The following is a 17986-nucleotide window of genomic DNA, read 5'->3' on the forward strand; positions in this document are numbered from 1 at the left end:
TTAAAAAAAACATGTGCCTTTTCCATTAGAACGTAAGGGGAATTGAGTTCTGAGCAAATGTCCCTTTTAAATTAGAATTCCTTTAAACTGGACTCCATGAACCAGTGTGTGCTGTTATCTATCACATTACTGAATTGTAATATTGGCTAATTATAGCTTAGAGGGAAGAAGTAGCTCTGAATTAGACACCTTAAAATGCATTGTTGCTTAACTAAATGATAGTATACCACGGTTGCATTCAATAGAATAATGTACGTTGCAGCAGATTTTTATCCGTTGGTCAAGCTACTGATTTTTTAAAAAATTGGTTCCAGGTCCATGATAATCAGCTGACTTCCCTACCGTGCGCAATTGGGCAGTTGCTGAATCTCCAGAAGCTCAATATCAGGTACTGCAAGTGTTAATTAATTCATTTTTTTTTGACATGAAGTGTGATTAATCTATTTCAAAATAACACAGTGGAATTCCTTTAAGACTAGAACTGCATTAGTCAAGAACATAAGAATTTTTAGGAACAGGAGATGACTATTAGGTCCAGTAAGCCTGCCTCTTTTTTCATTAATCAACCCCATCTATCTATTCTCACTATATCCCTCAGTCCTTCTATCTCCAGAAATGCATCTAAATGTGTCTTGAACACACTTGTACTGTCCACTTCAATGGTCTTTCCACTGAAAACTTAGGCCACAATTGCATCAAGCACTCCCAAGTGTTACACAGTGAGATGCAGAGTGGAATTACCTTTACCTAGCTCCATAATATGCCTAGGCAACAATCTCATGAGTATTTCCTACTATACCAGTCTGACTATTTTCCAATTTCTTCACTGACCATCCAGTGCCCTGAGAGTCAAATTCTAATGCCAAATGGGAAATGATTTGAGACTGCCTATGCTCATTTCACATAGAACCCTAGAGCCAGCAGACAGAACACACTTCATCCCATTAGTGTGGATTAGATTTGAATTCTGGTTCAGTGTGAAAGACAAGTGCTAACATGCCACCTCCCAATCCATATACTATGGTGATATTTTAGTGTGACACAGCACAATTTTTGCAACATTCATTGTAAAGTGTTTTACTGAAGCAGTCTACACTAGAATAAAGCTATTAATCACATTATAGAAAATATGTACCTGTCTAAACAACACAGCCTGATTTATGATCTTATTTTAATTAATACAACTTGCTTGAGTCTAAGGAGAATCTGTTCATTAATCAAATTAACTTTTATACTTGGCAAGAGATTAAAGCTTTCTTTAGCCTAATAGAAAAAATTATTTCTGACTTCCATTTATTCTTGTCCCATTTTCTTGATTCTTTCACCTATGCTATAGTAGCAGCCTGGGGCATGGATTCCTTCTAGTGTCAGTTGACAGAGTATGCTTTTGTATGTGGGACTGTTTTAGCTGGACTATCTAACTACCTTCTTCTGTAAAGCACTTCACGGTGCAACCCAGTAGAAGTTCCTGAGGAGGAACCCCCTCGACCACAAGGCTGTCAGTGGTTGATACGAAACATTCTGCTAGGAACTGTGAGGATGGACTCGATCGGTTTCTTCCCCGACCAGACGGTCGATGCCATTTGGCAGAATGTCTCGTTGCCGGAACTGACCAACAGGCAGCAGGATGTAGCCTGGATGGTGGTGAGAAAGGCCCTCCCAGTGCGGTCCTTCCAACACGCATGGAACCTCAGCACCACCGTGAGCTGCCCTCAAAGCTCTGGTGGGGAGGAGACCGTCTTTCACCTCCTGATGAGCTGCCCCTTTGCCCAGAGGGTGTGGAGAAGATGCATTGGTATCTGTCTTGGTTCATCCCAAACACTTCGGTAACACAGGACGCTGTGCTCTATGGACTGTTCCCCGGGACGCACACGGAGACAGATATCACCTGCGGCTGGAAGACCATCAACTCGGTGAAGGAGGCCCTTTGGTCCACCCGAAACATGCTGATCTTCCAGCTGAAGGAGCTGTCTATGACCGAGTGTTGCCAACTGGCACACTCCAATGTCCAGGAGTAAGTGCTGCAGGACACACTGAGGCAAGGTGTGACCTACGCAAACGCTCTATGGGGAAAGGCCACCGTGTAAGGCCACCCCACCTTGTATTGTACACCATGAGTCATAAGGAATACTGTGTTTGAATTGTAATAATGAGATCGCTTGTGTACGATCTGTGGTGGTCTTGGTTTGAAATGTACTGGTTTGGAATTGTGATGTTTACTTTGAACTGTGTGTACCTTTAAATTCTATGAAATAAAGTATATTTTATATTTTGATATATAAAAAAGCACTATAAACTTCATCCATTCAGAGAAATGACGAAATCGTTGTCGTTGTGAAGAGCGGAATTCAAACTTCTACTGAGTGGTAGTCCAACACTGTAGTGTTACAATTACTCGGGTATCACAGGATACGTTTTAAATTTATTTCCTCCCACCTCCCCACACACACACACACACACACACCCACTCCGCTGCCTTGTTTCAGTGATTTTGAGATTGTAGGCTACAGTACTAAGTTAGTTTGCTACCTTTTATGATTAGAGGCCTGTGTTCAGTTCTAGCTCAGAACTGAGAAACGGATCATAAACATCACCAACTGTTGTTTCATGAGAGAAGTGTTTGCTTAGATTTATCCTGCTGAGCTTGCATCTGCACGAAAAAAAATAACAGTCATATAATTGTGAACTAAAAATGGCTGGAAATGCCACCTATAATAAGAGTTACTTTTCTGAGACTACAATGAGATTGTGCCATGACACTGCACCAGAAAATGCTGAGTCCTGACCTTGACCTGTACCATATCTCGCTGAAGAGTTTCAGTAAGCTGTGTTATGTATGGGGTGATCATTTCAGAACAGCTAATGCTTCTTTCATCCGGATACTGATTTCCTTCAATTATGCTGTGCTCTTGCAATTGGGAGCTAGGTTCTGATGGTCTTGGAAAATAATTGTAGGCTGACTGTAAATATTTTTTGACACAGGTTGATCGATAAGGATAGCCAATGTGCACTTGTGTAATATTTATATTTATTTCCATAATAAAATGCTTGACCGTTTTTAAACTCAGGCTATGTAAAATAGTTCAACTAGTGTGTGCAGAGTAACTGGGACAATACTTGTACAGAGAAATTTGCTAATATCTTTCTCTTTCTAACCTGGAAGCTATACAGAAAAGTCATAAGCAGAAGAAAAAATAAGTTAAATCAGAAAGTAGTGATTTGATGATGTCAAGTTTGGAGTTTAAAAATCTGGATGTTAGGAGGAGGGGAGGACAGAATATGGAGTTCCATTTTTGTATACTGAGAAAGGATGAGTTAGAGTAGGAGACATTAGAATTAGTCTTGATTTAACCATGGTAAGGTTACAGGAAAGAGGAGGTGGAGCATGTAAGATGGTTAGGGAGAACCAGAGATCACATTCACTATATAATTGGACGCAAAATATTGATGAATTTTTCAGATGTCTATACTTGTGAAATTGCACATACTTAAGGACCTATTTAAAGTTAGTCTATATTGCCAATTTTAAAAATCCAATTTTAAAAATCCAATTTTTTTCAGGTATTTTTCAGATTTTATTTACAGCACCAAACAGAGAAAGTTGGGGGAGGGGAATTAGAACCAAAAACCAGGGTAAATTAGCGGGGGGGGGGGGAAATCAATTTTTATTTTGAACATCATTAAACCTCAACAAGCAAGGCATTAACAAAGCACAGTTATGCTAAATGCCAACCGACAATTATTTATACAGTTCAGATACCACTTTTAAGGGCCTCAATGGCACTTACATAAGTAATTTAATTTAAATTTTCATGATCACAAAATACTGTCAAGCTGTTTGAACAGTAAAATATATTCACAATATTTGTGACTGGACTGTGCTGTAAAATGCTGACTGCTAAAATGTATGTTTGAAGTAGCAGATCATCATAGTATTGTGAAGCACAAATGTTTAAAATCTGGCTGACATGACATAGTTCATGTTAAGATTTAATTTTGCAGCATGTTCTATGAATGTTATATTGTGATCATTTCAATGCAAAGAAAACATGGCAGTCACTTGTACGAAAGGCATAAAAATATACATGTATAGAGGTATGTGACCCTAGAAAAATATGAATATATACATTTTTTTCCTGCCTTCCAACCCAGTCACAATAAACTAAAGGAGCTGCCGGATGAACTCTGGAATTTAAGGACCATGAAAATTCTGCATCTTCAACACAATGAATTGGAACGGATTCCAGAGGGTATAGGTCAACTTGTCCATTTGGAAGAGCTGGTATGTTGCTGAAATTATATTGGAGGAGTTGCTAAGGATGTCTCAAACAGCTAAATGATAAATTTTTTTAAAAAAAACATTAAATGTTAACCAATATTTTCCTTTTAGATATTGATAGGCTTTGTCTACATTTTCTTCTACTTTTATTTCACATTTGTGGTTTTCTTCTTACCTCAGTTGTTGAGAATTGTTGTATTTTACTGTATATAATCACATATATTGCAAAAACTTTATGCCACTGCTTGGGTCTGAAGGTTGCCTTATTCAGTATAAAGTGGCGTGGTGGGGTAGCTGTACTAATTCGAGACAAGAATGGCAATAGAAAAAAGGGATATAAGTAACATTAAGATAGAAACAGAATCCGTGTAGATTAAGACAAAGGATAAGAAGGGATCGATCATGTTAATAGGGACATTCTACAGACCACCTAATCGTGGAAGGGAAGTGGAGGAAGAAATATGTAGGCAAATGGGCATGACATTAGAAGAAGCGATCAAAAAAGATATAAAGACATTTAAGATAGAAAGGGGGGAGATAATTGATAAACTAATCAAACTTAGAGAGGATAAGACCTCTGGTCCAGATGGATTGCATCTGCATATATTAAAAGAAGTTAGGGAAGAGATAACAGAGGCACTATTACATTATATATAAAAATTCGCTACAGAACTGGCGGACGGCTAATGTTATTCCTAGATCTAAAAAGGGAGATGGAACAAGCCCAGGGATCAATCGACCAGTTAGCTTAATGTCGGTGGTAGGAAAGATAATGGAATCGTTACTCAAAAGAAGTACTAGAAAAACATCTCAAACAAAAATATAAGAGTAGTCAGCATGGATTTCAGAAAGGAGAGCAACATCACAGGAAATCTGGAACAGAAAATGTTGGAAATAGTCAGCAGGGCAGCCAGAATCTGTGGAGATCATTGATGAGTTAACATTTCAGGTACAGACCATACGTCCCTGGAGATTTATCAGTTACATATAAATACTAATGGAACTCCAGTGGAGTTGCTCACAGTGAGCTAAATGATGCATAATGACAGGAGTGTAAAACCAAATGATGTAAATTATATTCTCCAAAGATGCATCTGTGTCCCTTTTTGAGGCAACACATTCTAATTGTTGTTGAGTAATCATAGGTTGTGGTCAGAGTTTAATCGTTTGATCCTGGAAGTTTGGAGACTGTTTGTTTGTTAGATGGAGGTTGAAGTACAGGTCAGGAGCATGTGGTATCTTAAGATTGTTTTGTATTTGCAACGGTGTGACATCTGGAGTGCAACATCTGTGTGTGCTGACATCGCTTTTAGCATTTATGAACAGATCTCCTTCTTGTCCTTTCTTTCAGTCTTACCCCTCTGTTCCCCCACCCCCTTCTGTCTGCTGCTTGTCTCTTCTCCTCCTTCCCCACACCCTCTCCTGGTTTCTCACTCCCTTTCTCTTCAGCTTGCCCTGTTTCTTCCCCTCCCCCCATCTCTCACTCTACCAACCCCTTACCTCTCCACCATCCCCATCTACACTCCCTCTGCCCTATTTCTCCCTCTTTCTCCATTCTCTCCTAATCATTCTGTGCCACCTTTGCTGGCACCTCACCACCACCTTTTTTACCTCTCCGTCCTACCCTCTCCACTGTCTATTCTCATTCTCCATTCTCTACCCACTGTCATCTCTTTTATCTCTTCCCCTCCCCCCCCGCCCCCAGCGCCTCTTATTCCCCCCCACCCCCGGTGCCCTCGTCCATGCCGTTTGATGCATAATGGATTTGATACAGAGAGAGATATAGACAGGAAATAGATCAGGATGATACGAAGAAGTGAAGACCTATGTTCTTCAGTATATTCACGTGCTGTCTGAGAAATAAAAGAGCTTGATGTTTCATTTTGACCATGTTTCAGTAAATTGTCTGCTGAAAGATTGGAGAAGCATGTGTGGGCACATGTGAAAGACACAATATCCAGTTCGCATATCAAGTGGGGACATATTGTTATACCCTGGGTTACGCTATTGTATAAGTAGATTTTAGGCAGTGTGAAAGTAAGGGATGTGGGTTCCACTTACAGGTGTGACTGACACCACTGAACCCGAGACGTTATCTGCGGCAGACCTGTATTTCCAGCACTGTAATACTTCTGAAATTATAAAATAACATCACATTGCAAATGTAATGCTCTCTGGTATTTGTAACAATCTTAAAATGCTGGTTGCTTCATAATTGCACCCTGAAACTGACCAATACATTCAATCTGTAAAGTTATTTCACCAAAGAACAAGTAAACTTCTGAGTGGCCTCTGTGTTTTTGCTTATAGTGATTATACTTCCTGGCCATAAAGGAAACAGACCAGATTAAACACAGCTCCACTTTTGCAACAGAATAATACATTGTGCAGTATATGGTGTCATACTTCTGTCATTATAAAATAGTGTATCATCTGATTTACAGTGAGCAAAGCCACATGAGATCCTTTAGTCATATATTAAAAACAGCACAGCAGTAGTTTTTGCTACATTTCCTGTTTCACAATTACTTTGTATAAGTAGATTTTGGGCAATGTGTGAGAACTCTGGCAACTCTTACCTGGTTGGCTCCCTCAGCGCTTCCATTGTTCCAACATTATACAGAATTACGTAGAATGTACAGCACAGAGAAAGGCCATTCGACGCAATAGGTCCATGCCAGTGTTTATGCTGCACACAAGCCTGCTCCCTCCCTACTTCATCTAACCCTCGGTGCTTCCATGATGAACTACTATAAGTAAAACTACAAACACTCAACATCTAAGCTCTTCCCATTCTGTCTCCCAGACTACTTCCCTTGTTGTCTTCTGCTCCTCCTATTTGTTGGCCATTGCTGACTTTGAGGTTGTCCACCAACTCACTGTGAGCAATCCCACAGGAGACCCATTATAGTGCAATTAAAAGCAAGATTTGTTTAAGTTCCATTCCATTGTAGCTGTTCACCTTCTGTTTAAAGCAATACACATGTCATTTAGGACATATGTCTGTCCTAAATGTCCCCTTCAAACTCAAACTCTGCTTGTTGTCATGCTACTCTAGCATATCTGAAAGTATTGTTTTGAGTTCACTTTCTCCATCCCGTTAATTAGCTCATCGACCTGTATAAATTCTCTTTTGAGCGGTCTCTTTTTGAGACTGTAGAGTGCTAAATTGTCTCAAACCAGAACTGTGAAATAGGACCAGGGCAATGTACAAGTTTAGCATGAACCGTGGGGACTGAACTCGACTGATTTGGCAATAAAACACAACATCCTAACTGATTTGTTTATTGTCACCTCACTGTTTAGATATGGTGAGCAATAGGTCAATTAACGCCCTAGGTCTTATTCAAATTTATCTGTGGCAAGTTTTATCCTCTATCAATCAGGAATGAAGAACCAACTGTGATTTAAAAATTGGAATATCTGTCTTTAGCTTCATATGGTTTCCAGTGGAAAAGGATCCTCTCATTTTGGGCTACTGTAGGACATTTGCTCCATGTCTACTTAGTGCTTCCTAACCTTAATTTGAAAAAAATGAATGTGCTTAAAAATACTAAATAAATGATTACAGTCTTAGAAACGACAGCAAGAAAACATACATTACATACGAACATACGAATTAAGAGCAGGAGTAGGCCATTTGGACCCACGAGCCTGCTCTGCCATTTGATAAGATCATGGCCAATCTGATTGTGACCTCAACCCTACTTTCCCGTCTACCTACTATAACCTTTGACTCCGTTGTTAATCAGGAAACTATTTAACTCAGCCTTAAAAATATTCAATGACCCTGCCTCCACCATCTGGGGAAGGGAATTCCACAGACTCATGACCCTCTGAGAGGAAAAATTTCTCCTCATTTCCGTCTTAAATGGGAGACCCCTTATTTTTTAACTGTGGCCCCTAGTTCTAGTCTCTCCCACAAGGGGAAACATCCTCTCAGCATCTACCCCTTCTAGTCCACTGAGGATCTTATATGTTTCAATAAGATCACTTCTCATTCTTCTAAACTCCAGTGTATGCAGGCCCAACTTGTCCAACCTTTTTCTTATTCGTTCATGGGATGTGGGCATCGCTGGCGAGGCCAGCATTTATTGCCCATCCCTAATTTCCCTTGAAAGATGGTGGTGAGCCACCTTGAACCGCTGCAGTCTGTGTGGTGAAGGTTCTCCCACAGTGCTGTTGGGTAGGGAGTTCCAGGATTTTGACCCAGTGACGATGAAGGAACGGCGATATATTTCCAAGTCAGGATGGTGTGTGACTTGGAGGGGAATGTGCAGGTGGTGGTGTTCCCATGTGCCTGCTGCCCTTGTCCTTCTAGGTGGTAGAGGTCGCGGGTTTGGGAGGTGCTGTTGAAGAAGCCTAGGCGAGTTGCTGCAGTGCATCCAGTGCGCCGGTGGTGAAGGGAGTGAATGTTTAGGGTGGTGGATGGGGTGCCAATCAAGCGGGCTGCTTTGTCCTGGATGGTGTCGAGCTTCTTGAGTGTCGTTGGAGCTGCATTCATCCACGCAGGTGGAGAGTATTCCATCACACTCCTGACTTGTGACTTGTAGATGGTGGAAAGGCTTTGGGGAGTTGGGAGGTGAGTCACTCTCCACAGAATACCCAGACTCTGACCTGCTCTTGTAGCCACGGTATTTATGTGGCTGGTCCAGTTAAGTTTCTGGTCAGTGGTGATCCCAGGATGTTGATTTTGGGGGATTCGGCCATGGGAGTGCCGTAGAATGTCAAGGGGAGGTGGTTAGACTCTCTTGTTGGAGATGGTCATTGCCTGGCATTTGTCTGGCATGAATGTTACTTGCCACTTTTGAGCCCAAGCCTGGATGTTGTCCAGGTCTCGCTGCATGCGGGCAGGGAATGCTTCATTATCTGAGGGGTTGGGAATGGAACTGAACACTGCAATCATCAGCGAACATCCCCATTTCTGACCTTATGATGGAGGGAAGGTCATTGATGAAGCAGCTGAAGATGGTTGGGCCTAGGACACTGTACTGAGGAACTCCTGCAGCAATGTCCTGGGGCTGAGATGATTGGCCTCCAACAACCACTACCATCTTCCTTTATGCTAGGTATGACTCCAGCCACTGTAGAGTTTTCCCCCTGATTCCCATTGACTTCAATTTTATTAGGGCTCCTTGGTGTCACACTCGGTCAAATGCTGCCTTGATGTCAAGGACGGGGACGGTCACACTCACCTCACCTCTGGAATTCAGCTCTTTTGTCCATGTTTGGACCAAGGCTATAATGAGGTCTGGAGCCGAGTGGTCCTGGCGGAACCCAAACTGAGCATCGGTGAGCAGGTTATTGGTGAGTAAGTGCCGCTTGAAAGCACTGTTGACGACACCTTCCATCACTTTGCTGATGATTGAGAGTAGGCTGATGGGGTGGTAATTGCCCGGATTGGATTTGTCCAGCTTTTTGTGGTCAGGACATACCTGGGCAATTTTCCACATTGTCGGGTAGATGCCATTGTTGTAGCTGTACTGGAACAGTTTGGCTCGAGGTGTGGCTAGTTCTGGAACACAAGTCTTCAGCACTACAGCCGGTATGTTATCGGGGCCCATAGCCTTTGCTGTATCGAGTGCTCTGAGCCGTTTCTTGATATCACGTGGAGTGAATCGAATTGGCTGAAGACTGGCTTCTGTGATGGTAGGGATATCGGGAGGAGGCCGAGATGGATCATCCACTTGGTACTTCTGGCTGAAGATGGTTGCAAACCCTTCAGCCTTGTCTTTTGCACTCACGTAATGGACTCCGCCATCATTGAGGATGGGGATGTTTACAGAGCCTCCTCCTCCCGTTAGTTGTTGAATTGTCCACCACTATTCACGACTGGATGTGGCAGGACTGCAGAGCTTTGATCTGATCCGTTGGTTATGGAATTGCTTAGCTCTCTCTATAGCATGTTGCTTCCGCTGTTTAACATGCATGTAGTCCTGAGTTGTAACTTCACCAGGTTGGCATCTCATTTTTAGGTGCGCCTGGTGCTGCTCCTGGCATGCTCTTCTACACCCCTCATTGAACCAGGGTTGATCCCATGGCTAGTTGGTAATGGTAGAATGAGGAATATGTCGGGCCATGAGGTTACAGATTGTGCTGGAATACAAATCTGCTGCCAATGACCCACAGCGCCTCATGGATGCCCAGTTTTGAGCTGCTGGATCTGTTCTGAATCTATCCCATTTAGCACGATGATAGTGCCACACAACACGTTGGATGGTGTCCTCAGTGCAAAGACGGGACTTCGTCTCCATGAGGACAGTGCGGTGGTCACTCCTACCAATACTGTCATGGACAGATGCACCTGTAACAGGTAGATTGGGAGGATGAGGTCAAGTCGGTTTTTCCCTTGTGTTGGTTCGCTCATCACCTGCCCCAGGCCCAATCTGGCATCTATGTCCTTCAGGACTCGGCCAGCTTGGTCAGTAGTGGTGCTACCAAGCCATTCTTGGTGATGGACATTGAAGTCCCCCACCCAGAGTACATTCTTTCCTCATAAGATAACCCCCTCATCCCAGGAATCAGTTGAGTGAATGTTCTCTGAACTGCCTCTAAAGCAATTATGTCCTTTCTTAAATGAGGAGACCTAAAACTGCAATCACTATTCTAGATGTGGTCTCATCAATGCCCTGTATGACTCTAGCAAAACATTTCTCCTTTTATATTCCATTCCCCTTGCAATAAATGACAATATTCCATTTGCCTTCCTAATAACTTGCTTTACCTGCATACTAACTTTTTATGATTCATGTACTAGGACACCCAGATCCCTCTGTACCTCAGAGTTCTGCATTCTCTCTCCATTTAAATAATATACTGCTTTTCTATTCCTCCTGCCAAAGTGGACAAATTCAGATTTTCTCACATTATACTCCATCTGCCAAATTTCTGTCCATCACTTAACCTATCTATACCCCTTGTAACATTGTAACTGGATTTTCAGACATATTTATTTTTAGGGACCAAAACTGCACCCCCATCTTGGAGATGTGAGTTGCAAATTGGCTGTGTGACAGTTGGAATACTGATTCAGTTGTATCTGTTTGACAGGATGTGTCCAACAATCAACTTTCAACAGTTCCAAGCACTCTCAGTGAGCTGTCAGGTCTGCTGCGATTCATTCTGGCTAACAACAAACTGAAAAGCATACCCTCGGACATTAGCAAAATGAGAAGTAAGACTGTTTGAAAATAAAAGACGAATGTGAAAAAGTCCTTTTCAATGTTTATCTTCCATATTGAAGGTGCCATATAATATCCTGATGTATGCTCGCTGGTAGTTAGGTATAAATAACAGCTCTTCTCCCTCTGCAAAAGTTAACCAGACATGACCAAAATTAGTTTCACTGTCAAAAAAAATGATTTTTTTTTTCCTTTCTTGAATAGATATGATACTGATATTGCCACAGTGCTGGAGTGCTTTGGAGCTTTGCCACATTGTCTAAATGAGTGGGGGAAGCAAGTTAGTTAAAATAATGGAGTGTTAGAACTCAGCTTGGAGTTCAAGACACACTTTTAAATGAAGTTCCCCTTTTTTGCCCAGATTTGAGTTTCTTAGTTCTGAACATGTTTCTGAGATGGGAAACTCTCCCAGGAATTGTTGGGCGTTTCCTAATGGAACCAAGGAGTGCCATTGAATGCGTACTTAGATATCAATCCAGTGTCCATAAACTGCACTAGTGCTTGCTAGATAAAGGTGTATTGCAAATCTTGGGGAGTGGGAAAGCAAAGGGAAGTAAGAGCCGTGAATACAAAAATTAAATTGAAACGGTTCTGATTGCATTATCTATCGGAAAAGCATCAGAGTTCTTTATATAAAGTTTTATGAAACAAATCACGTTGATTAATTTGCTTTATAATTTGGCTTTTATTTTATTCAGGCTTAAAATTGTTGGATGCAACTTATAATCAACTGGAATGTGTACCTCCAGAATTAGCGAAGATGGTGTCATTAGAACAACTTTACTTGAGACACAACAGACTCCACCACTTACCAGAGTTTCCATCCTGTAAATATCTGAAGGTACTTTCAAAATACCAAGGAAATGTTATCAATACTTACACCTGCTCTTATTTGTAGTCCCTGGATAACTAGTTGGAGGGGGGGTGGTGTCAGAGTGTTACCTGTACACTTATAGACATGTTTCAGTCTTCCTTTATTACTTTTGTGTTTTAAGATTTCTAGCTAGAGGCAGCCTTGGAGGAGATGTTTTGTGAGAACCCTAATAAACCGATATGATGTCATGAAGTTCTGTGCTACTGCTAGTAGTAAGAATAATAGGATATGGCTAATGATCCCTATCTGTGATACCTCTGAAGTGGAATTTTATTAAGTCACAGCAGGAATTCTGTAAAAAAATGTCTTCTCTCAAGCTGTCTGTAGCTACCATTCTAACACATAAAAACTGAGCTTGAACATCCGAGGTATGTAAGGATGTTTTCCTTTATTACATTTAAGGTAAAGTGGCATTTTAGAGATTAGGTCAGCACTAGTAGCTGTCTTTTCCATTTTGCAAAAACAAGCATTCTGTTCAGAACAACTGCCTCAACACAGCACATTGTACAAGTGAGGAACTATTGTATGTTGCAGTAAATGACATTTGTATTTACCCTCGTAATTTATGACCTACTTCTCTATTTACCACACTGTCCCAACAGCATGATTTGCTGGTTTGACTTACTTTTGGTTCCAATTAACTGAACTGGTCACAAAGTCAATTCAGAAATTTCAACCACTGGCATTGAGCAGTCTGAAGAATGGACTGCCTTTTTAGAAAATACCAGTGGATCTCTGGTGGCATTGCATATGCTAAATCTCTCTCTCTCTCTCTCTCTCTCTCTCTCTCTCTCTCTCTCTATATCTCTTTCTCCCTTGCCCCCCCCCCCCCCCACCAAACTTCTACCACCCTTTGCGTGAAGAAGCGGTCCCTAACTTCACTGCTGAAAGTCCTGGCTCTAATTTTTAGGCTATGTCTCCTAGTCCCAGACTCCCCAACCAGCAGAAAGAGTTTCTCTCTACCCTATCAGTTCCTCTTAATATCTTGAAAACTTCAATTAAATCACCCCTTAATCTTCTAAATTCCATGGAATACAACCCTAGTTTGTGTAATCTCTACTTGTAATGTGACCCTTGGAGTCCAGGTATCATTCTAGTAAATCTACACTGCACTCCTTCCTAAGGTGCCCAGAACTGAACACAGTACTCCAGGTGTGGCCTAACCAGGGCTTTGTATAGCTGTAGCATAACTTCTACCCCCTTGTATTCTCGGCCTCTAGATATAAAGGCCAGCGCTTCATTAGCCTTTTTGATTATTTTCTGTACCCGTCCATGACATTTTAATGATCTATGTACATGGACCCCTAAGTCTCTTTGGATCTCCCACAATTTTGAGCTTTTCACCATTTAGAAAGTACTCTGATCGATTCTCTTTCAGTCCAAAGTGGATGACCTCACACTTGCCTACATTGAAATCCATTTGCCACAGTTTTGCCCATTCACTTAATCTATTAAAATATCTCTGTAATTTTCTGCTCCCATCTACACTGCTTATAATGCTACCTATCTTTGTGTCACGGCAAACTTGGATATGTGGCTCTCTATCCCGTCATATAAGTCGTTAATAAATACAGTGAATAGTTGAGGCCTCAACACAAATCCCTGTCGGACACGACTAGTCACATCCTGCCAATTTGAGTACCAGCCCACTATCCCTACTCTCTGTCTGCTGCCGCTCAGTCAATTGCCTAACCAGGTCAATAATTTGCCCTCAATTCCATGAGCTTCAACTTTAGCTAACAGTTTCTTATGTGGGACTTTATGAAATGCCTTCTGGAAGTCCATATAAACAACATCCATAGATATTCCCCTGTCCTCTACTTAGTTGCTGCTTCAAAAAATTCAATCAGGTTTGTCAGGCATGATCTTCTCTTTACAAATCCATGCTGGCTCGCTCTAATCAGCTGAAAATTTTCAAGGTGGTCAGTCACTCTTTCCTTAATTATAGGCCCTAGTAATTTCCTGACAACAGATATTAGGCTAATTGGTCTATAATTCCCTGGTTTCCCTCCCTCACCTTTCTTAAATAGCGGAGTAAAGTGCAATTTTTCAATCTAAAGGAGCGGTTCCTGAATCAAGAGAACTTTGGAAGATTGTAGTTAGTCATCGGCAATGTTCTCACCTACTTTCTTTAAACCCTGGGATGGAAACCATTGAGTCCTGGGGATTTGTCACTCTTTGTGCCATTATTTGCTTACGTTAATTATGGTGATTCCCCGTCCCCGATTCAGAATTAGTTTCCTTGGGGTGTCCGGCATGCTATCCTCTTCCTCTACTGTAAATACTTTTTTTATTTGTTCATGGGATGTGGGCGTTGCTGGCAAAGCCAGCATTTATTGCCCGTCCCTAATTTCCCTTGAGAAGGTGGTGGTGAGCCGCCTTCTTGAACCGCTGCAGTCCGTGTGGTGAAGGTTCTCCCACAGTGCTGTTAGGTAGGGTGTTCCAGGATTTTGACCCAGCGACAATGAAGGAATGACTATATGTTTCCAAGTCGGGATGGTGTGTGACCTGGAGGGGAACCTGCAGGTGGTGTTGTCCCTAAGTGCCTGCTGCCCTTGTCCTTCTGGGTAGTAGAGGTCTTGGGAGGTGCTGTTGAACAAGCCTTGGCGAGTTGCTGCAGTGCATCCTGTGGATGGTACACACTGCATCCACGGTGCGCCGGTGGTGAAGGGAGTGAATGTTTAGGGTGGTGGATGGGGTGCCAATCAAGCGGGCTGCTTTGTCCTGGATGGTGTCGAGCATCTTGAGTGTTGGAGCTGCACTCATCCAGGCAAGTGGAGAGTATTCCATCACACTCCTGACTTGTGCCTTGTGGATGATGGAAAGGCTTTGGGGAGTCAGGAGGTGAATCGCTCGCCGCAGAATACCCAGCCTCTGACCTGCTCTTGTAGCCACAGTATTTGTGGCTGGTCCAGTTAAGTTTCTGGTCAGTGGTGACCTCCATGATGTTGATGGTGGGGGATTCAGCGATGGTAATGCTGTTGAATGTCAAGGAGAATTGGTTAGACTCTCCCTTGTTGGAGATGGTCATTGCCTGGCACTTCTCTGGCGCGAATGTTACTTGCAACTTATCAGCCCAAGCACAATCTTCAGCACTGCAGCCAGGATGTTGTCGGGGGCCTATAGCCCTTGTTGTATCCAGTGCACTCATGCAAAGTAATTATTTAACATGTCCACCATTTGCTTACTTTCATTTACAGTATATCACCATTATCAGTTTTTAAGGGGCCCACTTTACCCTTGAACACCCTCTTTTTTTTTCTTTCTAATATAATTTTAAAAATTTTGTGTTGATTTTGATATCTCTTGCTGTTTTTTTTTGGCAAGTAGAGCTCTTGTCCCTTAGGGGTATAAACAGGTTCTGTATCACCTTAAATTCTTTTTTGAACACCTCCCACTGATCTTCTGCTGTTTTACCCATTAACAGATTTGCCCAGTTTACTGTGGACAATCCCGTTGAAGTCGGTCTTGCCTAAATTTAGACTCTTAGTAGCTGATACAGGTTTCTTCCTTTCAAACACAACGTTGAACTCAATCATATTTTGATCGCTATTAGATAAATATTCACGCACTGTTAGCCTGTTAACTAAATCTGGCTCATTACTCATTATTAAATCTAATATGGCCTGCCCGCTTGTTGGTTCTAGGACATATTGTTACAGAAAGCTTTCCTGAACACACCAAGAAATTGGCTACCTTTCTGACGCGAGCTCATTTGCTTACCTCAATCTATATGAAAGTTAAAACCCTCCATTAAAACCACTCTGCCTTTGCTACGTGCTTGTCTAATCTCTGCATTTATACATTCTGCCACTTCACTGTTGCTACACACAACTCCCACTACGGTCTTAAATCCTTTTCTATTAATTCTACCCAAAAAGTCTCCATTACCTGCTTACCTCTTGTTTTATCCTCCCATCATTGAAGTAATTTCATCCTTAATCACGAAGGCTACTCCTCCCCTGCTAGCAGTTTCCCAATCCTTCCTATAGATCATTATAACCTGGTATATTCAGTTCCCAGTCCTGACCATCTTGTAGCCATGTCTCAGTAATGGCTACCATGACGTACCCTCTAAGTTGAATTTGCCCCATGCAATTCATTCAATTTGTTTCTTTTACTCCGTGCGTTTGTATGAAGAACGCTTATTTGAGCCACACACCCTAACCTGTCCTCCTGCTCTAATGTTTTTCTCACACATTTCTTATTCCTCTCTTCTGATTTAATTACTTTACATCTTTTAGTTTTCCCTTTACCTGTAGCACCTAAAGCATAATCGCTGCGTATTACACTACTCTTTTCCTTTTCGTTTGTTTTAGAATTATTATTTATACTACCTTGGAGAAATTAATGGGACTAAAAGCCGACAAATCCCCTGGACCTGATGGCCGACATCCTAGGGTTTTAAAAGAGGTTGCAGTAGCGATAGTGGATGCATTGGTTTTGATCTTCCAGAATTCCCTAGATTCTATAACGGTCCCTGTGAATTGGAAGGCAGCAAATGTAACCCTGCTATTCAACAAAGGAAGGAGAGAGAAAATGGAACTATAGGCCAGTTAGCCCGACATGAGTAGTAGGGAAAATGCTGGAATCTATTATTAAGGACGTAGTAACAGGGCACTTAGAAAATCATAATATGATTAGGCAGAGTCAACATAGTTCTATCAAAGGGAAATCGTGTTTGACAAATCTATCAGAATTTTTTTGAGGGTGTAACCAGCAGGATAGATAAGGGGGAACCAATGGATGTAATATATTTGGATTTTCAATAGGCATTCGATAACAACAGGTTATTACACAAAATTAGAGCTCATGGGATTGGGGGTAACATATTAGCATGGATTGAGGATTGGTTAACGGACAGAAAAGATAGTAGGAATAAAAGGATCATGTTCAGGTTGTAACTAGTGGGGTGCCGCAAGGATTAATGCTTGGGCCTCAGCTATTTACAATATATATCAGTGACTTAGATGAGAGGACCGAGTGTAATGTATCCAAGTTTGCTGACGATACAAAGCTAAGTGGGAAAGTAAGCTGTGAGGAGGACATGAAGAGGCTGCGAAGGGATATAGACAGATTAAGTGAGTGGGCGAGAAGGTGGCAGGTGGAGTATAATGTGGGGAAATGTGAAATTATCCACTTTGATAGGAAGAATAGAAAAGCAGAATATTTGTTAAAAGGTGAGAGACAAAGAAATGTTAGTGGTCAGAGAGATTTGGGTGTCCTTGCACATGAATCACAGGAAGTTAACATGCAGGTACAGCAACCACTAGGAAGGCAAATGGTATGTTAGCCAAGGGGTTGGAGTATAAGAGTAAGGAGGTCTTGCTGCAATTATATAGGGCTCTGGAGAGACCACACCTGGAGTACTGTGTGCAGATTTGGTCTCCTTGACTAAGGAAGGATATATCTGCCTTTGAGGGGATGCAACAAAGGTTCACTAGATTGATTCCTGGGATGAGAGGGAGGTTCTATAAGGAGAGATTGAATAGAATGGACTTATATATGCTCTGGAGTTTAGAAGACTGAGCGGTGATCTCACCCAAAATTCTTAGAGGGCTTGACAGGGTAGATGCTGAGTGACTGTTTCTCCTGGCTGGAGAGTCCAGAACTAGGGGTTATAGTCTCAAGATAAGAGGTCGGCCATTTAGG

The 17986-nt window shown here is 41.8% G+C and overlaps 1 protein-coding gene across 1 annotated transcript in view; it reads left to right on the top strand.

Annotated features, from left to right (window-relative positions):
• lrrc40 (leucine rich repeat containing 40) overlaps nucleotides 1-17986 on the top strand; it is a 132148-nt gene that overhangs the window by 9692 nt on the left and 104470 nt on the right. The window contains exons 3-6 of the mRNA XM_067990338.1: nucleotides 315-388; nucleotides 4153-4282; nucleotides 11330-11453; nucleotides 12159-12301. Of these exons, the coding sequence (XP_067846439.1) occupies nucleotides 315-388; nucleotides 4153-4282; nucleotides 11330-11453; nucleotides 12159-12301 (471 nt within the window). The remainder of the gene's footprint in view (nucleotides 1-314; nucleotides 389-4152; nucleotides 4283-11329; nucleotides 11454-12158; nucleotides 12302-17986) is intronic.

Source organism: Heptranchias perlo, chromosome 9 (assembly GCF_035084215.1).
Source record: "Heptranchias perlo isolate sHepPer1 chromosome 9, sHepPer1.hap1, whole genome shotgun sequence".
NCBI classification, from domain to species: domain Eukaryota; kingdom Metazoa; phylum Chordata; class Chondrichthyes; order Hexanchiformes; family Hexanchidae; genus Heptranchias; species Heptranchias perlo.